This window comes from Monomorium pharaonis, chromosome 4 (genome assembly GCF_013373865.1).
Source record: "Monomorium pharaonis isolate MP-MQ-018 chromosome 4, ASM1337386v2, whole genome shotgun sequence".
Taxonomy (NCBI): Eukaryota; Metazoa; Arthropoda; class Insecta; order Hymenoptera; family Formicidae; genus Monomorium; species Monomorium pharaonis.
The window spans coordinates 20654597-20682515 of record NC_050470.1 but is presented as its reverse complement, the minus strand read 5'-3'; the positions used below and the strand labels follow the sequence as shown (position 1 = coordinate 20682515).

Sequence of the window (27919 nt, the reverse complement as noted above, 5' to 3'; positions counted from 1 at the left end):
GTGATATGATTAGTGTCGGTAATAAAAAATAAAAGATAAAACTTTAATACTGTCATAATACTCAAAAGTGAACTCATACCTCCAAAGATCATCTAAACTGCAAAAGAAACTACCAAGAATGTTTTGCTACAAAAGTAAAAAAAATTTAAAATATACAATAAAGATATTATATAATATTAAATATAAAAATTTTATTTGTTTAAAGTTTTTTTTTGCAAATCCCTCATCTTTCTCTTTGAACACGTTCGCCTCCGTCACTTTCTACGTATTTGTAACAAAAAAACAGTGTATGTGGTTCGACTAGTCCATTCGTGCGGCATCCACTGCTCGCACTTGTGGGTAATAGTCGACTTTTCGCTCTTGTTACACAACGTGCTAACAATACTAAATTTATTAAGAGTTACATTTTTAATAGAAAATAATATTACTTTTTAATCACTTGACGTTGAAGTTAATCTACGTTCAAACTAAATATTAATTTTATAATAAAAAAATATATTAAGATTGCAATGTTTAAAATAAATTTTGTTTTGTTTATTTCCTACATACAGGTTCATAATTTTTAGTAATAAAATAATTATTTTGAATAATATTTTATATTTATATAAAATATAAATATTATTTGACTGATAAGCAATTAAGTCAGAATATAACTTTGTTGTAAGTAAAGAGATACTTATATATACATTTAATATACATACATAAATATATACTGATCATCATAATGTTCGCTATTGCGTACGAAGGATCACAAGAATGTTGTGGGTGTAATTTTACAAGTTTTAATGTACACACACACACACACACACAAACATATATATGTCGGTAAATTCAATTGGTGTCCAAAGATTTTTTTAATTTCGACAACTTAGCACATAGTTAAATGATTCCGTATAAGAATAGAATGATAGAATCGCCACAGATCAAGGAATAGTCATTCTACTGATCTTACTAATCAGAAACTGCTCTCTGCTAATCAGAAACTGAGATCAAAAACTGAGCTCTCAAGGATGACATATCCATAAGTACAACTTGTCATCGAATTCTTACATGGTGTATTGGGAGAGTAGAATACGAGGAGTGACCATGGCGGTCGGTGCTTCAGGTCAAGTGATGCACCAAGCAAGCACCACCTTCTTGAACGGAACAAAGATTGCTCGATCTTGCTCGCTGTTAATGATATTTTTTATTAAACAAACTATAAAATTTATTAAAATAAAAATTAAGGTTCATATTAGATGCAAAACAATGTAATCAAGAAGACGATCAAAAATGTAATTATAATGGAATACATTTTTTATATAACAAATTAAACAATAACTCTTAATAATAAAAGTTTAGAATTATCGTTTAAACTTTACATTTTTATTGACATTATTGATATTGGAATACTGAAGAAGAATGACAAGGAAACCTCGCGGACCCGAAAACTTCAATTTAATGAAACTTGACATAAATGTAGAGGGGGTAAATACATGAATTCAGAAATTTTCCGTTTGGGCTTAAAAACAGTTTAAAGAGGTGAAACCACTCTCCAAAGGTTGATACATTTTTGCCTTTTCTCGATATATCTTGTAAAATATCAAAAAATGTTTTATGCAGAAATTTTACAGCATAAATACCTCTATTTAACTATGCTACTCATTTTTTGAAAAAAATTGTTTTTCGAAAATTTTTCAAAAAATGAATAACATAGTTAAATAGAAGTATTTATGTTTTAAAATTTTTGTATAAAACTGTTAGAATTGCGAGTGTTTCAACCGTTCACTCGCGCGCTAGAGACTTTCGACGGTGCTCATAAATGCGAGGCGCCTGCGGCGCTAGTCCGACTCATGGCGGCGCTATAGACTTACTAGAATTAGAGAGCCTTTAATAAGAATGGCGCCATGTGAATACCACTTTTGATTGGTCCGTCATATTTCATCGAGTCCCGTCAATTTTCAAATCTAAATATTTGTATTTATTGAAAAAATCAGAAATAAATAGTATATACATATATATGAAATTGTTATTACAAAAGAGTATAGTACATCCAACGAGTGGAACCCGTTTGGCTACGTCAATATTGACCACGTCAATATTGGCGACGTCATTATTGACCACGGGGTGGATGGGCCACGTCATTATTGGCTACGTCATTATTGGACACGCGTCATTATTGACCACGTCAATATTGCCCACGCGTCATTATTGACCGCGTCATTATTGACTACGTCATTATTGCCCACGTAACTATTGCCCACGCGTCACTATTGCCTACGTCATTACTGTATATGGGTATTGCGACTTGGACGGGGTGGGTGCGGAAGGGGGGCCGAAGGCTCCCCTTGCACCCCCCCCCGCGCGCGCGCGCGTGTGTGTGTGTGTGTGTGTGTGTGTGTGCAAAGCATTTCTCTGCGCCACATGGGTTTGCAACTTTCCACGCTAAGCAAAAAAATTGATTAATATTGACGTGGGCAATAATGACGCGTGGTCAATATTGACGTGGGCAATATCACTCGTGGCCAATAATGACGTGGCCAATAATGACGCGTGGGCAATAATGACGTGCGCAATAATGACGCGTGAGCAATAATGACGTGGGCAATAATGACGCATGGCCAATATTGACGTGGCTATTATTGACGTGGGCAATATCACGCGTGGCCAATATTGACGTGGTCAATAATGACGCGTGGCCAATAATGACGTGGCCAATTCACCCCGTGGTCAATCGGGATCGTGGTCAATAATGACGTGGCCAATATTGACGTGGTAAATATTGACGTGGCCAATATTGACGTGGCCAATCGGAACCGTGGCCAATATTGACGTGAGCAAATGGGACGCTCCCTATCCAACCATTCTGCACAAATGTCAATGTCAATGTTAATACTGTTTTTATAATCTTCTGTCAGCTTGCAATATTGTGTTAGACAGAATCATACCTCTTTCTCGCTCGGATGAAAAATAGCCTCTCGTATGTCGCCACTTTTATTAAAGGCTCTCTAACTAGAATAAACTGCTTATGAAAGTAGTGGGGGTATCCATCACTGAGAAAAGGATAAGGGCCTAAACACAATGCCAGGCAACAGGCAATAGGAACAGAAATAATGAAAGAGAGAAAGAGAGAAAGGATCTTCTTCTCTCTTTCTTTATTTCCTATTCCTATTGCCTGTTACCTGGTATTGTGTGATGGCCTTTACTATTAATATGAGGTTGATCTCTTTCTAATGCAGAATAGTGGGGAAGTATAGCGACCAATAACGGTGTCAGAGCGTGAGCGTGTTGTCATCTATGAGAGGTATCACGGCCCGCTTTTGGGTGATCCTCGGCTACAAGACGCTCCCTGAGAAAGTGGACATGAACTACCTAGCAAATGTCCATATTTTCAGGCAATGTCCACAATTTCTCGGTTATGTTCCGTGCTATGTCCACAATTTTTTGGTTGCATTCCGTGCTATGTGCACGAAACGACAGCTATGTGAGAGTGAGTGAGAAGCTAATGAGAGCGAGATGACAACAAGAGAGCCTGGAAAGCGAACGAGATAGTAATAGGAGTAAGCGAGATGAGAATAATACAAAGAGGAGAAAAAAAGACTCCAACTGGCTCGAGCTTGGGCCGCGCAAGCCCCAATCTTTTCTCCATGTTATTCTCATTTTGCTCGTTTCTATTACTGTTTCGTTCTCCTGGTTCTTATAACCATCTCGCTCGCTCTCATTACTTTCTCGCTCGTTCTCATATAAAAATTGTCGCGTTATCATTCCTTCGCTCATATAACTGTATTTAACCACTTCGTCGGCAGGCGAAATTTCACTGTTCGTGCTCCTGTGAGCAAGAAAAAAAAGTAATCGCAATTCAAAGATATTTTGTATCTAAAAGCTTTTGGGGTCGCTGATTACAAATCAGACATCAGAATTTTAAAATTCAAAATGGCGGATATAATATGGCGGACCAAAAATATTTTAATTTAATTTATTTGGATAAAATTCATAATACAGGGGTTTTTGAACTGCTAAATTTGGGTTCCTTTTAGGTCCGCCATTTTGAATTTTAAAGTTTTGACTTTGGATTCGTACTCAGCGACCCAAAAAACCCGTAGATACTAGCTTTCATAACAATCGGAAAATTTTGATTATTTTGGGTCCGCCATTTTGAATTTTGAAGTTTTGACTTTGGATTCGCACTCAGCGACCCAAAAATCCCCTAGATACCAGCTTTCATAACAATCGGAAAATTTTGATTATATTGGGTCCGCCATTTTGGGTTCGCTATTTTGAATTTTGGAATTTGAACCTTGGATTCATATTCAGCGACACAAAAACTCTTTAGATATAAATTTTTATGCAAATCGATCCAGCCAATTAAAAAATAAACAATGTGCGCCATATGGTGTCAATGCCCCTTGGGGCACACTTATTTTCCGCGCCATATGGCGTCAATGCCGATGAAGTGGTTAAAGACTGACGATTAGAAATTTACATAATTTTTTTAAATATATATTGCTCTTTATCATATATAAATTATATATTACACACGTATAATTATGTTTATTCAATTATGTGTTAAAAAAGATAACTTGTCTGAAAAGGATCTCGCGTGTCTTTCTACATTAGGCGCAAGACACTATATAATCGCATCTTTTAATTACGTTAAAAATACAATACATATTAAAGGAAAATATCTCATTTTTACATTCAGTCTTAAAGTGGTTTTTAAACAACAAAACATTTTTTTCTGAAATAAGCACATAACGAATCTCAAAGCAGAGATTTTTAGCTTTTCAAATTTGTCGTCGTAATTTCTGTGCAACCATTTTTGATCAAGTTGCGAGCGTTTAAATTTAAAATGCCGTTTTTTATCGTTTATAACTCGATTAAAAATGGTTGTAAAAAATTTTTTAAAGCAAATTAAAGAAACAAATCCAATTTATAAAAATCTTTTATCAGATTAAGTAAAAAAAATTATTTTAGCTCATGGATAAACTTAAATTTGCTGCAAATAAAAAAAATTATTTTGTGCTTTATCTTTAAAAAAAGTGGTCATATTACAAAACTAAGTTTTTAATCAAAAAAATTTAAAAACTAGGGAGTTTAAGGTTTCAAATGCTTTTTGTACTTCTACGACCATTTTTCGCAAAAAAATACAATGACCTATTTGTCATTCAATATGACCTAAATTTTTCTCACATTTTGAACATATCGCTTTTTGGGGGACTGAATGTATAATATATATAGATAATATAACCAGTAAACACGTTTTATAGCGACAATATAACATGGAAGTTACATGTAATGTAACACAATGTTATTCTTGTGATATGTAGGTGCTATATAACATGGAAATAACCTGTTATGTAACATTTGTTATACGCAAGTAATATAACTGTTACACATCGTTTTGTCGTTACAGTTATGTAACATAACACGCTCGTATCAATGTTATTACGGAACGATGCGTCGTAGTTGACTCAGAAATCAGACAACACTATAATCCTGAATGAGAGATCCATTTGATATTTAAAAAAATTATCATAAAGATAATGTTTTCAAAAATAACGGTTTGTCTACAATTACTGCGCACAAAAAATGCACAAAATCTAAATTCATCATGTGCTGAACAAAAACAATAATAAATGTATACTATTCAATTTTTCTTAGAATTATAATCTATATAGTTAACCATCTAATTAATCATTTGAACGCTTCAAAGATTAGTGCTAAATAAATCGCAATTTCCATCAAATTATTAAGGTTATGGAAAAAGATAAATTTAACAATGAAATTAATAAGTAAATAAATTAATGCTATTTATTTTTAATGTTTTGCAAAATTTAATTGCTTTTATAAAAAATAATATGGTTGCGTCAGTTTATAACATATAGGTATATATAGACAATAATAAGTACCCATATCGATGAGTCAAATTGGTGTAGCAGGTAGAGTACAAGGTTTGTCATCCTAAGGTCCCGCGTTCAAAACCTACAGCGGCAAGTAAGAATAAAATAAAATAATATAATTTAAATTTAATTAATTAATAAAAATTTGTCCTAAATTTAGTATGTACTGAACAAAATGTTGATAAAAATAATTTAAAAAAAAATGAAATTTTTATTTTATTTTATTTTTCTCTAGTTGCAGTTTAAAGATATCCGATTTAAAAAATCTTTTAGGTATCAGTTTCATGATATCTTTTTGTTCTCAAAAAACGGCGCATTGGTTAACATTCACATCATTATGTTATCTTTTAGAAGTCTCTTTATGTTATCATTTTCAGAAACAGGATATGCGTATCATGCGTGAAACGGAACGCATGTAATTGTTAGGTGACGGTTAGATAACATGTTATATAACATGTAATATTGCTGAGTCGGAAATTGTAACTTATATGTAAGTTACATATAACATCAGAGCAATATAACCTGTTATATTCGGTTATATTGCTGTTACATTGCTACTATATTACTGTGTTCACTGGGAATACACACATAGATAATATAAATAACACGAAGATATTAGATGTAAAATAAAAATGTTAATTTGTTGTAAGCGAGACACTTACAACCGATAATAAAATAATATTAAAATTAAATTAAAAAAGATATTATTAGAGTTTGCCGAGAAAGACTTGTTATCGCGAAGTGTTAAGTAACACATGCCTCGTGCGCTGCCGACCGGCCATCGCACCGATCAACGCCCCGGGCATCTCGTGGAATTTAGCAAAGTTCAGCTTAACAACAATCATGCCACCGGAAATGCATATTTGCGTTTTGGCAATTGTTGCTAAGCTCACAAATATTTCCCGCGCGCCGGACGCGCGCGGATATGACCAAATATGGATCAGTCATTAGTCAATCAAGCCAATACGTACGGCCCATAAGTTAAAAATACGGAACTTAGAGTTCAGGACTTAATCAACGCAAACTTCAAGCGAGCGAATATACAGCGCGCTATCTCAGAGCCGCGCGCCGTATCTAATCATTTCTGTGTAACACAACGCGGCACCTTCGCTGATCGCAAGTATAAAAACTACAGTGTACCATAAGGAGAATAAACATTTTATTAATTATCAAAAAACAAGTGTGTCAGTGACTCGAGGACCCTGCCAACGAAACCCTCCTTTCGCGAGTTTCCTAAGGCAGGAACGAACCCGACAAAATTATTTGTTGCGCCGCAAGGTACAACAAATTTTTAAGTATTATTACTTTATAAACACTAGATTCATAAGAAGTCATTTCGTAGATTTACTTTTTCTAACAACAAATCGCGTTCAAAGATTGCGTAAAAAATTGCATATTTTACGGTTTTCATTTAATTCAATATATTGTCGTGAAAAAAGATCCAATCACATCGCTAAAGCAGAGTTTTATAATACGATTACTCCCCAGTAATAAACACTAACGTTCTTTAATCAATTACTGCTTGTAAACGTTCTCATATTTTATGCATCTTTCAATAATGTCCTGTGGAATTTTGTGCCAAATTGTTTGTTGCCTAAGCGCTTTTCCCACTGTACTTATCTAAAATTTATCAATTAACATTCGAAAGTGCGAACTTTCAGTTTTCCATTGTTCTTTTGCGGAGTGCAGTACGTTGACCTATTCACGAATAATAAGCTATGCAAATCAAAATAATTTTTCTTAAATCTCAATAACTTGGTCAAAAAATCGCACAGCAATAAACAAATACTCAAAATAAAAGAAAAAAATCCCACTATAAAATGCAAGTAACAGAAAGCCTTCGCGATTTTTTCCACAGCAGATGTAATGCAGCAAAGTTGCATAAAAATTTTTATTTTGACAGATCAAGCTTAATCATTGTGCCCTTTCGTAAAAAAAAAAGATAATTGAAATCGCCAAATTCCATTCGAAAGTAAAAAGTTCACGCTTTAAAATGCTTTTTGGAACGAAAATGCGATGATTTTTGGCGGTGTTATACTTATTTGAAATTACGTAAAATTTTGACACAAATTTTCATATGCGCTAATTTTGTCGACCAGCCATGCATAAAATATCTTATTCAAAAATAGTGTTTCGCATTTACAAGCTAGATTTTATCGTGAATTCTGCTTTGCAAAAATCTCGAATTGGATCGTGGCTAATACGTATCAGTGCGATATTGAGAATAAAACCATGAAATCTTGTATGCCTCTGAATCCGATAACAATTAGCAGAAGTGAATCTTTTTTAATGCAAAGGTTCACATTCATTTGAATGTTTCTTATTGCGATTGAATGCGAAGAATTCAGAAGATTCAATTAAATGTCTTTTGAATATCTTCTAAATTCTTCTGAATTCTGGTTTTTGACAAAATATCAATATTTTTTAATTTTTTTCAATCCGATGTTTTATGCAGATAGTGTATACTTATGTATTGCACCTAATCAATCTAGTTGATAGAAGCAGAATTTTCAAATTTTATACGTGACAGCCAAAATTCCAGCAGACACAAAAATTAGCGATACATTTTGATTGTGATATCAAGAAATCCGTCTATATCGGCAAAAATTTTTTTTGGATGAAGAAATTTATACTGTAAAATTTTTGTACAAAACATTTTTTTACTTTTTATTTAGTTTACGAGTTATATCGAGAAATGATAAAAACGTTTTTACTTCTGCAGTGATTTTACCGCTTTAAACCGTTGTTGAGCACCAACTAAAAATTTCTACATTCATGTATTTAATTACCTCCTTTACATTTATGCTAACCGGAAAAAAAATATTTCATATAAAAACATATATAAATATATATATAATATATCCATATAAGTTTATACATATATATTTAGTTTCCTTTCTTTTATAAAATTTCTGTTTGATATAAAAAATAATAGTCATATTGAAAAGATAGAAACTAATAAAAGAAAGGAAACTAGTGCAAACATATATGAACATATTAAACGAATATTTTATTCTTAGTCGGATTAAGAGATAATACCATCGTTAAGACCTTAAATAATTATCTAAATTCGGGAATTTTTGTGGTCAAATGTACAGCTTTGAAAAACACAAATATATACCAGTTTATTATAAACATATTCAATTATTTGAAAAAAATTTTATTTATTTAGAATTGTTTAAAATAACGCACTTTTTTGAAGACATTTTGTATACAAGATTCTCTACAATGGTTTACCTTAAAACAAAAAATCAAAAACTCTTATTTTCTAAATTGATTGAAGTTACAAAGTATATAGCCGTTTTAAAAAATACATATTTTTTTATATGGCAGTTATTTTTTAAAAAGTACCTTTTTATGGTAAAAAATTAGATAAACAAATTGTTATTGCAAAAAGAGTTTTTAATGTTTCGCAAAAATCCTACGTACTTTATTATGTGATGAATAGAAGATCATGTTAAAATTTTATGTCAGTCAGATAAAAATTGCAAGAATAGCGTTACACGTAAATTAGAAAACATGCATTTGCGGAAGTGTTAATTAAAGTTAATTAGAGATCCTTTACTAAGAGACGCGACAATCCTGTATGTTTTCATTGGCTGTGAAACAATATGGCGGAATCAATCAAGTGTCGTCAATCATATTCCCATTTTAAATATTATTAGCGCACGGTAAGATATGGAAAAGGGCAAAGATACAAAAAAGTACATTGTAACATTACAAGATAGTTTATTATTTAACAATAGAATGCATTGCCATAGTCTTACTATTATATACTGCTTTTTTAAACACTGGTTGTTTTTTGCACAAAATTCTAGTTCGAAATTGAATAAAATATTTCATTATTTTATCAAATAAGCCATAACAATTTTGTAATAAGTCACATCGGACATGAGTCATTTTCCGAGTGAAAAATTTAATTAAATTACAGTTTATATTATTTAAATAAAGAATACATCTTCGAAAAATTACTTCCATTTCATAAAAATAATTAAATGTTTTATGTTTTTTTGTTTTATGGCCTTACTTATTTATGAGTTAAAACTTATTTATAATTTCAAACGTTCAAACACAATCACAATTACAATCAGTATATACGCAGTATGTATATACGCAGTTTGCTATATACATCGTCGCTATTTTGTTTCAGAATTTAGGATTGTTGCGTCTCTTAGTAAAGGATCTCTAGTGTTAATATGCCGCCATTTTAAACAATTCTAAATAAATAAAAATTTTTTTTAATAATTTAATGTGTATAATAAAATGATTTATATTTATTTTATCAATGAAGCTATTCATTTGGGTGGCACTCACTTGGACACGGTTCAAATGGATACGGTGCATTTGGACACGGTGCTTTTGGACATGATATCTTGCGCACGGTTCAAATGACCACGGTGCATTTGCACATTGTGCATTTGGACACAAAAGAAATTTTATTAAAAATGTACACCAGTTATATGCACGTAAAATTTGACCACCAGATATTTGCACACGAAAAAATGCCCACCGTTTACTTGGACACGTAAAAGTTGCACACCATTCATTTGCACACCGTTCACTTTCCCATTACTCATTTGCACCAAGAAATGCGCACCGATCATTTGCACTCGGAAAGATGCGCACTAATCATTTGCACACGGAAAGATGCGCACCGATCATTTGCACACGGAAAGATGCGCACTGATCATTTACACATGGAAAGATGCGCATCGATCATTTGCACACCGTTCATTTGGACACGGTGTTTTTGGACACCGTTTATTTGCACACCGCTCAGTTGCATACCGTTCAATTGCACACCACTTAAGTCGCAAACCCATGTGGTTCAATGAATGCTTTACACACACACACACACACACACACACACACACACACACACACACACACACACACACACACACACACACTTTGCCCCTTTGGCCCCCCTCCCGCACCCACCTCGTCCAAGTCGCTAACCCATGTACACATTGCAAACGCAACCACAATGTATGAATATTTAATATGCGTTTGATTGAACGGTGTGCAATTGAACGGTGTGCAACTGAACGGTGTGCAAATAAACGGTGTGCAACTTTTCGTGTGCAAATGATCAGTGCGCATCTTTCCGTGTGCAAATAATCAGTGCGCATCTTTCCGTGTGCAAATGATCAGTGCGCATTTTTCTGTGTGCAAATGATCAGTGCGCATCTTTGTGTGTGCAAATGATCGGTGCGCATCTTTCCGTGTGCAAATGATCAGTGTGCATCTTTCCGTGTGCAAATGATCGGTGCGCATTTCTTGGTGTGCAAATGAGTGGTGGGCAAGTGAGCGGTGTGCAAATGAATGGTGTGCAACTTTTATGTATCCAAGTAAACGGTGGGCATTTTTTTGTGTGCAAATATCGGTGGTCAAATTTTACGTGTGCATATAACTGGTGTACATTTTTAATAAAATTTATTTTGTGTCAAAATGCAGAGTGCAAATGCACCGTGTGCAAATGCACCGTGTGCAAATGCACCGTGGTCATTTGAACCGTGCGCAAGATATCTTGTCCAAAAGCACCGTGTCCATTTGAACCGTGTGCAAGTGCACCGCTCCCATTCATTTACCCACAAAAAATTCCCGAACTTAGATAATCATTTTAAAACCTCAAGGGTGGTGTTACAAGGATAGAATGATACTTTTAGCGCTAATAGCGTCTCCCCGAACTCAACCTAAGTAAGGTATGTCTGCACTTTTTTCGACTTAACATTAGAATTATTAAAGTCACTTTTTAATTTTTTAATTTATAATGCTATTTTTATTTAAAGAAAGGAGATAAATATGTATTGTATTTTTAATTACAACGTAATTAAAAGATGCGAAAAGATGTCTTGCGCCTAATGTAGAAAGACACACGAGACCCTTTTCAGACAAGTTATCTTTTTTAACACATAATTAAATAAACATATAATTATACGTGTGTAATATACAATTTATATATGATAAAGAGCAATATACAGGGTGTACAGCCAGGAGAGCGAGCGAAACAGTAATAGGAACAAGCGATTTGAGAATAACATCATGGAAAGAAGATTCGGGGCTCGCGCGGCCCAAGCTCGAACCTTTTTTTCTCCTCTTTGTATTATTTCCTCGTTCTCATTTCGTTCATTCCTATTATTGTCTCACTTGCTCTCCAGGCTCTCTTGTTGTCAGCTCGCTCGCTCTCATTAGCTTTTCACTCACTCTCATATAGCTGTCGCTTCGTGTATATAGCACGGAACATAACCGAGAAATTGTGGACATTGCCTGAAACTATGAACATTCGCTAAGTAGTTCAGTTCACTTTCTCAGGGGGCGTTTTGTAGCTGAGGATCATCGGGATCACCCAAAAGCGGGCCATGACCATAGACTTATTAGAATAGACTGCTTGTGAGGTGGAAAAACGGTGATGGGGGGTATGCGTGTTGTCGATGTGAGCTTCATGTGAGATCGGATAATCAAAACGGATATTTTGGGGTTAGTGAGTTTAAAGGCTCTCACACATGAATTGACATAACCACAACGTAAGGTTTTGACGCGTCGGATTGGGCGACCATAACCGTAACCTGCCGTAACCGGCTAATTCAAGTACGTGATTGGTCGAAACCTTACTGTTACGGTTATGTCAATTTATGTGTGAGGGCCTTAACGTGTGAATAATTTTATTTAAACAATTGAAATAATGGTGTTGAGTAATCCATATTAACGACAGTTATCCTTTTCTCAGTGACGGACACCCCCATCACAATGTTTTTCCACCTCATAAGCAGCCTATTCTAGTAAGTTTATGATCGCGCCCACAGGTGTCACTTCAATAGATGTCTTACCATGAATGTTGCGTCAATAGATGTCGCGTCTTGAAGGTGGCGTGTAACAACAGAAAGTCAGTCAGTGAGTCACTGTATCCATATAGCACCGAAGTTTGCAGTAACATTGCTGCAACATTGCAACATTTTGCAATTCAATGCAATGTTGCGGCAATATTGCACATGAATTTTTCTGCAATATTAATTTAACAATGTTGCAGCAATATTGCACCTGAATTATTTTGCAATATAATACATTAAATTGCTATCTGTAATACTAAAAATTTATAGTGTATGTTACATACACATTCAATTTCAAAACACTATAAATAATATTTTATTTGTAATGCATTTCGGAACGTAGCAAATATCCGATGAGAGAATTAACTTATACTTTCTGTAAATTTTTATGCAATTAATTAAGACTAAAGTCTTATAAATACAATATCAAAGGATATATCATTCATCAATCTTTTCTCATTACCTAAACTTTTATATAAACTCGTAAAAAAAGTGTTAAGTATTTATTCACAAATATATATTAAATTTTTCAATAAAACGTTTCGCTGATGTGTTCACATTACAGACGAAAGGATTCATGATTGATACCTTAATTATAAATACCGCGCGGCCATTATTTGGCTGCCGCGTCTTGCCTTGTCGCGTTCAAGATAACAATGTTTTTGTTTTATGTGCATAGTTTATAATTTGTAGTCACATAAACAGTGCATTCTTTATTAGCACACTTTTCCTATTTTTTTTTTACCAAAAATCATAATGTTTTTGTTTTATACGCATAGTTTATAATTTATAGTTACATAAACAGTTTATACGTGTTGGTTATAAATATATAATTTTATAAATATATAATTTATTGAATGTACTAGCTGTATTTAATACACAGTTCTTATATTTCATATAACCAGCAATAAAACAGTCTTTGAATTTATTTAACGCATCGTTCATTTATTTTATTTATATAAATAATTTATAGGTATATGTTTATATGTTATTATAAGTAACTAAATAAATATATAATATATTATATTTCTGACTACTATGGCCTTATCCGTATATATCCGTATTATTGCATATATATTTCCTTGCAACGTTGCTGCAATGTTGCATTGTAATATTGCTGCAAGCGGACATTTCGCCTTTGCTGCAACATTGCATCAACGGTTTGCACTGTTGCTGCAACATTGCAGCAACGGTTTGCACTGTTGCTGCAATATTGCAGAATAACATTGCTGCAATGTTTCTGCAATGATTTTGTGCTATATGGGTAGAGTCGAAGAAGTCTGTAAGGAGCGAATAAAGGCTTTGGCAATTAATAGCTAAGAATCTGTTAATTCATAATACCCCTTGGTGACAAAAATCGAGGTCGGGAACGAACACCGGACAGTAACTAGGAGCATCGTTCAGTACGAACAATCTGGCATCGTTCAAATTCGGAACAGACGGATTAATAAAAAGTGATATAGTAATCTCGCGACGTTTTCATCTCGACCCGGCATCCCTGAATAATCACTTCCGTACCTCTGTCTTGTCTCTCGACCTCGTCCCTCGACCATTCCTGTTCCCTCGTCTCGGCAAACCTGACAAGAATTTACATATACAAAAAAAAAATAAATTATTATTATGAAGTATTATAAGGTAATGTAATCAGTATTTAAAGTCGGAAAAGAGGTTAAAGATCCCGCCCATTACTAAAAGATGTACTGGAAATGGTGACTTCCGGTGAATACGCTTCGCTCTTTCTTGAGTCTCTTATGGACACGAGCTACGCGCGCTATCTATTACTCTCGTTCGTTGACTACGGGATCACACGTCCTTTTTTTTGCGCTCTCTCTAGAAAGGTCCGCATCGCGTATCACGTTTCTTGTAAGACCGTTGAGCAAATACATTTCTCTTGGCAAATTCTGCGTGCGTTTTTTCCACGTTTCGACCCATCTCTCGCGACAAAAACATTTTTGATATTTTGTTTAGTTGACGAGATATATCGAGAAAAGGCAAAAATGTTTTTTTAGGGTGGTTTCATCCCTTCAAGTTTTTGAGCCCAAACGGAAAATTTCTAAATTCATGTATTTACCCCTTCTACATTTATGCTAAGTTTCATTAAAATCGAAATTTTCAGGTTTGCGAGGTTTCCTTGTGAGTCAAAACGTATGTGCATGCGTGTGTTCTCTCTCTCTTTCTTGCACGTGTGCGCACATAAAGGAAGTATTATCTAATATTTCAAAAAAATATAAATATTACATAAAAAATTTTTTTCCATCCTAATTTGTTTTTATTAAATTCCAATTTAAGTAATTGTAATTGTGTTCTTACAAAAATGGTATTATAATCAAATTTTAAACATTTGGAGAAATAAAAAAACGGCTAATTTAAGTTTATAATTTTTTTACATTCAAGAATTCTTTGTTCTTTTTTCTTGTTCTATAAAATAATTCAAATAAAAAATGTAATATTAATAGGATAAAGATGCTTACTATATGAGACATTTTTTTAAAGTTTATATTTTCTTGAATAGTAATTTTTAACTTAAATTATTTGCGTAGTTTTATGGCTAGTGCATTCAAGATTTATCACTAAAATGTATTAACAACTCAAATGTGCACTTTATTTGTTATGATGATTTTTCTTAGACTTGAAATATTCGCCCGTTTTGAAAAAGGTAACCTAATATGAGACAGTGTTGGTTCTTTTAATATGAAATAATCTCGTAAGTATTGAAAAATTAAATATGAAAAGAACATATGTTCACAAGTGCGTTCACTTAGTAGGAAAAAACCGATCCGTACGTGTTGCACATCATATTTTTTGTTACTTGTGGGTCAAAGTATGGTCCCTTGAGTCCCTTGGGTCCTTACGAATTGATAGATTAGCCAAAATCAGGTTTGCAAAAGCGACGAAGCATTGGTAATTCTGCAAGAGTTCTACATATGTCGCGAGATGACGCGCATGCAAGTATGATAACGATGACGAAAATGTGAAAAAAGTGCAGAAAGTCATGCTGGAAAGTTTTTCGTCACGACTTATGTTAAAGGACAAAAACTGTGTAATGTGTTGAAATCGACTTTGTACTCGAAAAATTGACACAAAAGGGACCACTTTCGACGCACTGATAACAAAAAATTAACTTATTAAAACTACAAATTACCCTCCTTAATGAAGGGCACTAAAACTTATCCAGATTTTTAAGATGATTATATACTTAATGGTAGTGTCATGTTAACAATAAATATCAAGTTATTGTTATTAAATTATATTATTTACAAGCGTTTTAAGCTACACATTGAAAAATTTTGTCGAGTGACGTAAACAAAATTTTTGTACACATGGCCGTACTATGCGACTGTCACTTAAATGAGATTTATCGCGGTTATCAGTTACTAACATAAAACATCAATTATTTATAAAAAGTGGTAGCGCTTGTAAAATAATTAACTGTTTCATATTAGGTATTTGCCCATTATGTATTTGCAAAATATTCCGCATTTAAAAAATAGTTTTACAAACTTACCAATCGAAAAATCTTCTACCATGAAAAGTACCGTCGGATGAACCATTGACATACGGCAGTTCCACTCCCACATATATGTCTTCTCGACCTGGAACAGGACCTACGTATCTCACGCGACCTTGAAGAACCCTACCCTCAGGCGATATGATCTTCACGAGGTGATCCAATTTGAGATCTCTTGGTATCTGGAGAATACGCAGAAAAATTCGTGCAATTATAAGTTATAAATATTGAAAATTAAATTGGAGTTAATAATAAAAGGGATCACATCAAACAAATCAACAAAATGTAATTTTGTGAATTTTTTATGGAAAAACAAACAAGAAATCATGTTAGTTAAATTGTACATTAAGGGCGACCTGAGCGATTTCAATAACTTTGACATGTATTGTACGTGCTAAGTAACAATCACAAGATTTTAGCCGTCACTCGTTGTTTATTAAAAGTTATTGATAATTGAAATTAATCACTTTTTTGATATTTCAAATAGTGGTACCATTGATCTAAATATATAGATAGCTGTTGGCGCTACTATCGATGAAGCCAATTAAAAATCTGCCATCTTAAAGGAAATGTTACAGTTGTGTGCGTAAAGCTTGTGTACATGAGTGAAGTGCTTTTGTGTATATGTGTGTCAATTTGAAAATGATTAAATTTGTCAGATTTTACATTTCCTATAACATGGCGCCTACTAAATCAGGGGAGCGCCCCGATTGACCACGTCCCAATTGACCACCGCTTTTCTAATTGGCGGTCCAACGGAAAAACTCTAAGCATTCATTGCTGCAAATGGTTGTGGCCAATTGCAACGTGGTCAATCGGGGCGCTCCCCTAAATCAGTAGTACTTAGCGCCATCTGTCCATTGACAAATCTTGGAGTGAACTTCCCAAATAACACAGAGAAATCCCAGATGAACAGAAATTCCTAAAGAAGTTATTTTAAAGAATACTTGGTGAAGTAGAAAAATGAATACATAAAGTATTCTTGAGGAATTAGCCACAATGAGTTCACATTGAAATATTCCTTAAGAGTTTATTGCAACGAATACCTCGCGATTTATTATTTGGAATACTTTGAGTATTCATCAGAAATTACTCGAGTGTTTCGATAATCTCAATTACATTTTTATAATTATATATCGCTTAATAAATGCTAATTTATACTTTTATACACAAAATGCGCTATATATAATTAACAAAACAATTAATATACAACTTAAGAGCGTGCTGATCTGCAACGACAGAGTGTCGCGTCCGTTTCACGCATGATGCAACATTCATCCTCGTTGTGTTAAGTATACATATATTTCATCCTTCTGACAACATCTATTGTAATAATCTATAACAAATATGTATGCATAAACAAGAAGTGTTCATGGATCATCACGGGGCGTTAGGATGCGTACGGTCTTCAAAGTCAAGCAACGTTGGTGATGGTTAACACTTGGACGGGTGACCGTTTTTTCAAGTACAGAAATTAAACATGCTTTAACAAGTACGACTATGGCTTGGCTGAAACATGGTATAGTCTTCTTCCTCTTACAAAATTACCGTAGAAATAATTAGACTTTTTTATTTTTTGTTCAAGTTTTTTTGCAATACTCAGAAACTCTTAAAAATGCTTAGTAGAAATATTAAAAAATTTTCTAAATTAATCCGAATGTTTTATTTTTTCAATTTTTCTGAGAACGTTCCAATTATAAAAATCGGAACATTTATTAGAAATCTTAAAAAAAAAATTTTTAATTCCATTTGAGATATCTACTTGGAAAAGTCCTAATGAATACTTTAAGAAGTTCTGAGGAATTCTAACAAGTAATTCTATATGAATACTTTAAGAAGTCCTGAGGAATTCGAATCATGGTGCATGTAACTTCTTACGTTATTCTTAAAGTATTCTTCTATGAATTCCTCAGGAATTACTGTTCAGAAAGGAAAACTACTTTATGAATTCTTTAAGAAGTCACTGTGCTACCTAAGTTTATTTCACGCGGAAATCGAAAATCTTTGTGGAACAGTGTACACTGTATCATTCACTGATATATCACTCTGAAATATAGACTGCTTTCCTTTTAGGGAACACAATCGACACAAGTATAATTCAATCTTTGTTATTCATTAAACATAAACAAAGATAGAACGGTGCTTGTGTCGATTGTGTTCCCTAAAAGGAAAGCAGCCATAGATAGCTGTTGTCCTTTGTCCTGAGTTAAGAATATGAATCCAATAAGCAGCGCCATGTTATAGGAAATGTTGTAAAATCTGACCAATCAAATCACGTCATTTTCAAATTGACACATATAAGATGTGTTCGTCTTGCTCGCTTTCACACTGTTAGTACTGACGCGAATGCCCAGTCTACAATGAGTCGTTGATCGTTGGTCGTAAGAAATTTAACCAATTATGTTCGGTTATTCTTCTCTAAGATCAACTGTGATTGGTTAAATTTCTTACGACCAACGACCAACGACTCATTGTAGACTGGGCATTAGATGCAGTAATTTTGTCCGTTCGTGTAGGATCACTGATCTCATTAAAGTGGATATGGCATACCCTAATAATCTGAGGTAAAAAAGTGTGACCAATAGAATACCGGAAGCCATTAAAGTTGTAGTCAGCGTACACGCTTTTGGCGGAAAATTTGAATGACTAACACAAAATATATGTGTTAAATAAGATATATTGTAAAAATATAAAATACGATTATAATGTAACCAGTAAAAATAAATTAAAAAATTAATTAATTTACAAAATATATTAAAATGTATATGTTTAGTAATTTGAAATGTTCTAAAATATTAATCTGGAATGTGTTTATTTGAATTTTTATAATATTGTTTTATATCATATATATAACATTTAATATTATGTATTTTTTTATAATTGTAAGTGACATTTGTAAGTGACTTTATAACAAATATTTTGTAATATTTAAAAAAATATTTGGTAATATATAACATTTTTATGTATAAATTGAGTCAAAATATATAAATATTTTATTAAATAAGAGGATAAATAAAAGATTAAAAAATAAAATTTTACAGGTGTCTAAAAATCGTACATTTTTATTTATGACCATCTTGTTAAATAATTTTACTAATAAATAATACTACTACTACTAAACTTATAAAGTTTAAAGGGTATTGTTATAGCTTATTTTGTCCTCGTGTCCTTAATTGTGTTGTAGTAATTCATACTTGCAGCTTGTAAAAAAAGTAACTATTAGACATAGATTAGCATAGATTTATTTAATATTTAAGTATAAATATTATAATGTACATAATAAAATGTATATACATGCACTATATACATGCACAGCATAGAAGCAAATAGAAAATAAGATAATTTTTTTATCGCGTTTTTTAGAAAATAGTAATAGAAAAGTAGTAATAGAAAAATGTTATTTTGCGTGCTTTATTAAACTTTGCAAGTCACATGCTGTGCTATTTAAATATAATGACAATGATGTTACATTATAAATATATTTTATAACATAAAATATATGAATTCAAAACAAACGTATCACTTAAAACTTAAATTTGTAATTTAAAGCAACATAATAAAAATGTGTATTCAACAAATACTTATGTACTTATGAGGTACATATTTGAATCCAGATACATTATATATTAAACATATTATTATTAAACTTTTCAGACTTAACCTTACTTACCTATGAAACGTTTGTTGTTTATTTTCACTTCCTTTTCCACAATAAACACATTTTTTAATTTTGGAATCTCACTATTTTACTATTTTACTATTTTTATTATAAAAAAAGTAATATTTTGGATAAAACTGATACACATCTACGTCTATAGATAATTAATTACACGTGGAATTTCGTATCATCGTCACAGTAAACTGTGTTCGTATTCGTATACACCGCCATATTGTGTACAGAGACTACAACCTTCAATTGGTCACACTTATTTCGTCCTATGCCATATCCACTTTAATGAGATCAGTGTGTAGGATACAGCGTAAAAACGCTAACTGCAAGCCGAACGGCTATTATACTTATTTTGACGAAAAGAATGGCTGCTCTCAGTAATAATCAACGCCGAATATTAGCTATAATAGTAAATGAATTTTACAATATCATGTTCTCACCTTCATCGGAGGAAAGTGAAGAGGATGATATTGAAGTTGAAATGTTACAAAATAAAAATGTTAAACAACATGTTCACCGCCTTCAAAATTACGTAGAGGTTATCATACCACAGTATACTAATAACCAGTTAGTTTAAATCTCATTTCAGGTAAATTAATTAGGTTTTATTAACTATAAAGTAATATATTGGGAAAACAATATTTATTTATATTATATACACACATATTGTTAGAGCCGTTACTATTGCTAGTAATGCGGACTGTAATGCCGAATTGAACGGAATTGATAAAATACTCGGTTTCGTATATCTCAAAGAAAGATCTTTATTCTAGGACGGTTTGTTGTATAATATTTTGTTCCACGCTACGAACGCACTCTACGGGGCTCGTGATACGTCGAACGGTACGATCGCAGAGTCAATCAGAACAGCGCTGGAAGCGCTACAGTGTCGCGTCGCAGGGGCGGTCACTATGGGTGCGTTCCACTTAAAGCTCGCAACGACCGTGGAATCATTTCATCCTTGTTGGTTATCAAATATTAAACAAGGATAAGCAACGCTCGCGAGCGTTACGAGCATTAAGTGGAACGCACCCTATGCGCTCTCGCTGTATGGCGCGAAATACAAACACATATATTGAATGAAATTTATAAATTGCTTCACTTATATATAAATTATCGTTAGTAATAACCACAACTAGTAATACTAGAGCACTAAAAAAGTAGGTATTCTCACATCTGCCATTTTTCTTCAAACTAGCAAGTAACTAGCATAATGTTTTACATATATAATACATCGCAATAACCTTTACAGTCTCAAGATCATAAATATCGTGTCTTCGTTTCATTGTCGCTTAAAGTTTGGTGTTTCCAAAGATTATTGACGTATATATATACAAAACATACCTAATTTTTCATGCTAGTTAGAAAAAAAATGGCGGACGTGAGAATACTCACTTTTATAGTGCCTTAGTAATACTGTTGGCGAGTAATTTCGCGTTCGTCTTAACTAAAAGCGCTTACGCTTTCGTTGCACTACTTCTTTTGAGAAAGTGATTGTAAGCAAGAAATGATGACGTTTTCGCTATGAAATTATGTCATTGCTTTACAAAAGTGTGTGAAAGTGCCAAGTCGAACGCCGATAGCGACGCTTGTGAGCGCTTTCAACGTGAGAAAGCGAGCAAGACCATAGAGATATATAATATAGAGTCAACCTTCTGTGAGCGGAGCTGTCCGCATCTTCTATGGGATAGAATGATATGTAGTAAGGTGTTGTCTTCGTCACTCAGCTAGTCTAGTGGGAGATTCAGAGGCGCGCTCCCCGCTCCCCGTACCTCGCGATGCCGTTTGTACCCCACGCACGGTTCGATGTACGGGAAGCGGGGAGCGCTCTCCCACCAGACTAGCTGAGTGACGAAGACAACACCTTACTACATATCGTTCTATCCCATAGAAGATGCGGATAGTTCCGCTCACAGAAGGTTGACTCTATATTATATATCTCTATGAGCAAGACAAACGCACCCATAGAGAAATGGTCTGTTCTTTCTAGCTGCACTGTTGCACTGGTGCAATAAGTTAGAATGAGAAAAAATATACTTGTCTTACTTTAACTTATTGCACCGGTGCAACAGTGCAGTTAGAAAGAACAGACCATAAGTTTCCATCAAGGGTTCAAATCGAGTCAGAGTCGGGCCAATTAGCCGATGATTATGCTGGTCACAACGGAAATTACTTCCGTTGTAACCAGTATAACTATTGGCTAATTGGCCCGACTCTGACCCGATTTGAACCCTCGATGGAAACTTACTTATATACACAAATGATTAGGGATTTTCCAGATATATGTTGTGGATCTTGTTTCATTCCATAGGTAAAGAAAAGGGCGTGGAGTGGATAGGTCCGTCAATGGACAGATGGCGCTAAATACTACTAAAGATCAGTAGTACCAGAGACCCAGTGAATAGCAGCAATATAACATGGAAGTTACATGTAATGTAACATTGTTATTCTGTGACATGTAGGTGCTATATAACGTGGAAATAACCTGTTATATAACATATGTTATACGCAGGTAATATAACTGTTATACATCGTTTTGGCTTTACAGTTATGTAACAAAAATTGTATAATCGTAACGTAACACGCTCGTATCAATGTTATTACGGAACGATGCAAAGTGAAATTTAATATATAAATAAATTATAATTATAAATTATTTATAAGATAATTATTTATAAATAATTATGATTTATAAGATCAATTTAATAATCCGTATATCTGCTGGACTGCGTTCAAAAACATCACTCAATTAAGTGCCTCGATCTATATATTAATATATATACGTATCATCAATCTCTATATTTAGAATTATCCCAGACAGCACACAACGTTTATGATAAATATTTACAAATATTTTTTAATATTTATTTTTTAAAAGTATTATATAAATATTTTATACATATTTTATATATAATACATAAAGAAAAAAATCTGTATTCAACATATTATTAAAATATAGACTAAATATTTTATACAATATTTATGGTAAATAAAAAATAAAGATTTGTACAAGTAATATTTTGTAAATATTTATAAATATTTCATAAATATTGTTATAATATTTCTGATAAATCTTTATGATCTGTCAAATCTAAGACCACAAAAATATTTATAAAATATTCAAATAAATACTATATTCTGTAATTTTATAAATATTGTGTGCTGTCTGAGATATAATTTAGCTTATCAAAAAAACAGAACAAAAACATATTTTTATAAGTTATTCCACATGTTATTTCGCATATGTAAAAATCAGTAAAAAAACTGCAGATTTATATTTATTTATAAATATTATTTTACTATACGTTTCATGTTTCTGACATCTATTGAACTGATCTATAACAAATATGTATTCATGAGCATCAAGTGTTCATCGCGAAATGCTAGGTTGCGTACGATCTTCGAAGTCAAGCAGTGTCAACGGCGGTTCAAAGTTGGATGGGTGACCGCAGAAGTTAGGCAATGACAGATGTGACTATGGTGTGGTGGGGATAAGCTTGTTGAGAAACAACGTAAATTTATTTTTTTTTTACATTATAATTATGTCATTTCAAATTTTTTTTTCACGTCAAAATGACTTGTGTTTGCTACCTGGGTTAATAAGATGATTATCTTAAATATCAGTGTTACCGTAACTGTTATGTGACGGTTAGATAACATGTTATATAATATGTTATATTGCTGAGTCGGAAATTGTAACTTAAATGTAAGTTACAAGTAACATCAGAGTAATGTAACCTGTTATATTCGGTTACATTGCTATTACATTGCTACTATATTACTGTGTTCACTGGCATAGATCTCGTTTCACTCCATATGTAAGGAAAAGAGTGTATGAAGTGGATCAAAGTTCGTCCATAGACTTACTAGAATAGACTGCTTTATGAAGGTAGTGGGGGTATCCGTCACTGAGAAAAGAATAACTGTCGTTAATATGGGTTGCTATCTTTTTCTAGTGAGCGTAACTTCATAGCAGCGAGGAAGGTCTTTTTCATATTTTACTTCGTATACGCAGCAACTCAATACCATTATTTCAATTGTTTAAATAAAATTATTCACACGTTAGACTCACTAACCCCAAAATATCCGTTTTGATTATGCGAGCTCACATGAAGTTCACATCGACAACACGCATACTATATGACAACACGCTTACGCTCTGACACCGTTATTGATTGGTATGCTTCCCCATTATTCTGCATTAGAAAGAGATAGAACCTCATATTAACGACAGTTATCCTTTTATCAGTGACAGATATCCCTACTACCTTCATAAGCAGTCTATTCTAGTAAGTCTATGGACGGACTTTGATCTACTTTATACACTCTTTTCCTTACATATGGAGTGAAACGAGATCCACAACATACTAATTTCTATTGAGAGATAGGACATAATTAATTGTCTCTGTTCAAATATTTATTATATTCATGTATACACATATGCAAATATTCTGTAATTTATGTCCAATAAAGTATAAATTGTTCATTTGCCCGTATACGCTTGTATTAATTTATTTCTTAATAATATCTTTTAATAACGAGGGATATCTAAAATCTTTTGATTACACTCACATGATGACCTTAATAATTTATGTCATTGAAATCAGTAAGATCCTTAATCTGTATTTACTGTCAATTTCATTGTAAAGATCAGACTTTTCTCTATTTAATATTTAAATTTTATAAAAAAATAATATAAAATAACATCACTATTTAAGTTTTTCTAAATCATATTTTTAAAAACGGCGTTTACAAACGTCACTGCTGCTTCTATAGAACTTATCAGAAAGAAAATGATACAAATTTTGAAATATAATTTACATGACGTAGTTATGATTTTTCAAAACATTGCATTTGAATAAAATGGTAGCGTTTTTTATTATAAATTTTGCTCAGTTTTTGCTGTGACAAAAACTAAGCATAAAAAATCTTTTGTAAAGTAGTTTTTAATGTTTAGAAAAATTATGTAAAATTGCAAGTTAATCGCTCAAGCTGTCTTCGAGATAGTGGTCGCGTGCGAAAACAATTCGAATAGTGATGCTATTTTATATAATTTTTTAAAATAAAATTTAAATATTAAATAGAGAAACCTACTTTACAATAAACACAACTTTATTTCTTTCCATTTTCTACAAAAAGTTGCAAAGTTAGGGTTTGTTTAGATGTACTTGTCCTTAAAATTACGAAAATAAAATACAGTATATACCTTTGGCAAATATGGCTTAGCGTCCTGAGGAGGATGCCAATCGCGAATTAAATCCGGTTCCGAATACCTTCGCGCTCTTCTTCGTCTTGTCGTTTGTTTGCTCCAATAATCTGTATTGGCGCTTGATATCGTTAACATAGAATCGATGCTTCGCCGCAGATAATCCTCGGCTTCGTCGATCAACGATTCAGTAGAGTCTCCACTATTTTCGCCGCCAACTGAGTCTGAATGTAAGTTGGGTAAACTACCGCGTGTCATTGGACATTCTGAAAGTTAAAATTATTTTTTTATCTCAAATTCATTATCTGAATCAATTTTAAAAAGTGGAAAAAAGAAAATTTAATAAACTATGCGTTTTCAAAATATATTTATTTATGTATTCAAAATAATTGTTAACTTTAATAAATTAAATAATTGCATAAGTTTGTGCCCGATTTGAAAATGAAACACAAACACTTATATTTTTATTAAAACAATTTTATTAGTCAATTATATATTCTCCATTATTTACTATAATTGTCTCCCATCGTTTTATAAGCTAGGTTCTAAGAATCTTCTCATTTGCAATTTTTGAGTTATTTTCCACAAAACTTCGCACAATATTGTCATCAATGTCTAAAGACTGTTTAGAATGAGGTACTGATCGTCCAAGTTAAAATCAGCATTTCAAAATCTATTAAACCACTTTTTAACTGCTCGGAGAGCAGGAGCATAATCCAAATAAACATCCTGAATGTTTTCCGTTGTAATTCCAACACTTGATCCTTTCTTAAACTCGTGCAACATAACGTAGCGAAAATGTACTTCCTCGATTAAAAGTTTTTTTGCAGCAATCGACTTAACTCAACGCGTTTAATGCTGAACTGACTCATCATGGACATCATGCAACCATGCAATCACATGTTCAACGATAATCAACATGGCCAACAAACATCGGCATAGCCATACAGCAATGTTGTCGCCATGTATGAAAATTGGGTACAAACACAATTAACCAATATTTTCGAATATAATAAATATAATATCGACTATAATAAATAAATGATTATTTTGCATCTTCAATAAATCAACGTAAATAATAATAAATTTTTTCTTTTTACTTATTGAGAGGATTCTTATATACATATTTTTTGTTTAACCTTTGAAGAGCACTCTGGGTCTAAATAATCCAGTAAAAATTTATTCGAGTTGTATTTGTACTCAGGAACCTAAACTAATGGCCTTAGAAATAAAAAAAATTATAAAAATTTTAATTTTCAAAAAACCATCTTTAGTCCCTCAAATAAATATCTTTTTTGGAGCACGAAATATAATGCTTATGTGTTCCTGAAAGTACATTCTAAGAGTACATAGTTCAATTTTAGTGCAAAAATATTGAACATTACAAAAATTATCGCATTTTTTGTGAAAAAAATGGCACTTTTTTACTTCCTCTGCCAATTTCACCTTTTGAAACTAATTTAATTTATTTATATCTCTTTCAAAACCATTTTCTTTATTTTGAGCAGTTGAAGAACATACATTTTTACAGCCCGAAAAAATGCATTCTCTTGTTGCAGTAGGCATTCAAAGCAGTGTCTGAGTCAATTTGCCCTATGTGTCCTTTATGTTCCGTACGGGAAATGCGTCCTTTAAGGATTAATATTTGTTAATATATTAAACTTCTTAAAGGGATACTAAACTGCTCCGTTTTATCACTAATTTTTCGGACACTGAAATCTTTTTGATTGCATAGAATTGAAAATCCTTCTCCAAAATTAAAGTACAGATAATAACGCGGTGCGCTGCGATCAATTTCATACGAAAAACAAAAGAAAGTTAGAAAATTATAATTTTGTTATCGACTTCTGTAGTGATTCGTAAAAACATTTGCTACGTATAAAAGTTTTAGACTTTGTATGTATAAAATAAGCATGAGGCGCATTTGGCATTTCAGCAAAGAACAATGCTTTTAGAATGAGCCTAGGAACTTTAGAAAAAAAAAGTTTTCCGTGTTTAAGGGAATCCTATCTGTTTTATCGACAGAATTGTACAATTTGTTCTAATGTACAATTTTTTATTGCATTTACAGAATTAAAAATCCTCAACAATTAATTCTGGAAAAGGATTTCTAAATCTATAAAGAAATACATACAAAATTTTGTTAATGACGTGCCCAAATAACTCTACATTATCGACCTCGATCAAGTTTGACGAACAGTTTAGCATCCCCTTAATTCATAAAATTACCTAAAAATATTTATTTATCGTAAAAAATAAACGTATCGTAAAAGATATAAGTACGTTAAATAAAATAGTTATATTTTACACATTTTTCGTGTGTAATTTATTAACTTAAGGGGATGCTGGACTGCCTCTCAAACTTGATCGAGGTCGATAATGTAGAGTCATTCGTGCACATCATTAATGAGATTTCGTATATATTTCTTTTATAGATTTTGAAATTATTTTCTAGAATTAAAGTACACATATTAATATCAATCTGTGAATTGGATTTTATATCAAGAACAAAAAAAATTTTTATATTACTTATCGACTTCTTCCGAATCCGCACTCACATATACATGAAATTTTCATAGACATTTTTCTCTTATACCAAAAGTTTCTTAACTGTTCTAAAAGCACATTATTATTCTTTCCTATAGTGACAACCCTGCATAACAGTTTTTGTACGTAGTCTTTAAAACTTGGTGTTGTGGATAAAAAAGTTACGAGACGACTGCACAAAAGTATAATTTTTTAATTTTTTCTTGTTTTTTAAAGAAAATTGTATCTAGCAGGATTTGTTATTGTCTATACTTTAATTCTGGAGAAGGATTTACAATT

The 27919-nt window shown here is 32.5% G+C and overlaps 1 protein-coding gene across 7 annotated transcripts in view; it reads right to left on the bottom strand.

The window, feature by feature from the left end:
* Positions 1 to 580: 580 nt before the first annotated feature.
* LOC105837677 overlaps positions 581 to 27919 on the bottom strand; it is a 53049-nt gene continuing 25710 nt past the window's right edge. For 4 of the 7 annotated variants that reach the window (XM_036286149.1, XM_036286150.1, XM_036286151.1 and 1 more), the window contains 3 exons: positions 25094 to 25359; positions 16215 to 16399; positions 13443 to 14286 (listed from right to left, as the gene is read on the bottom strand). In XM_036286149.1, the coding sequence (XP_036142042.1) occupies positions 14154 to 14286; positions 16215 to 16399; positions 25094 to 25359 (584 nt within the window). In that variant the 3' untranslated portion in view covers positions 13443 to 14153. Of the gene's footprint in view, positions 1171 to 5920; positions 5962 to 13442; positions 14287 to 16214; positions 16400 to 23408; positions 25017 to 25093; positions 25360 to 27919 lie in introns of those variants that run through there. The other 3 variants (XM_036286154.1, XM_036286155.1, XM_036286156.1) reach the window with 3 other exon arrangements.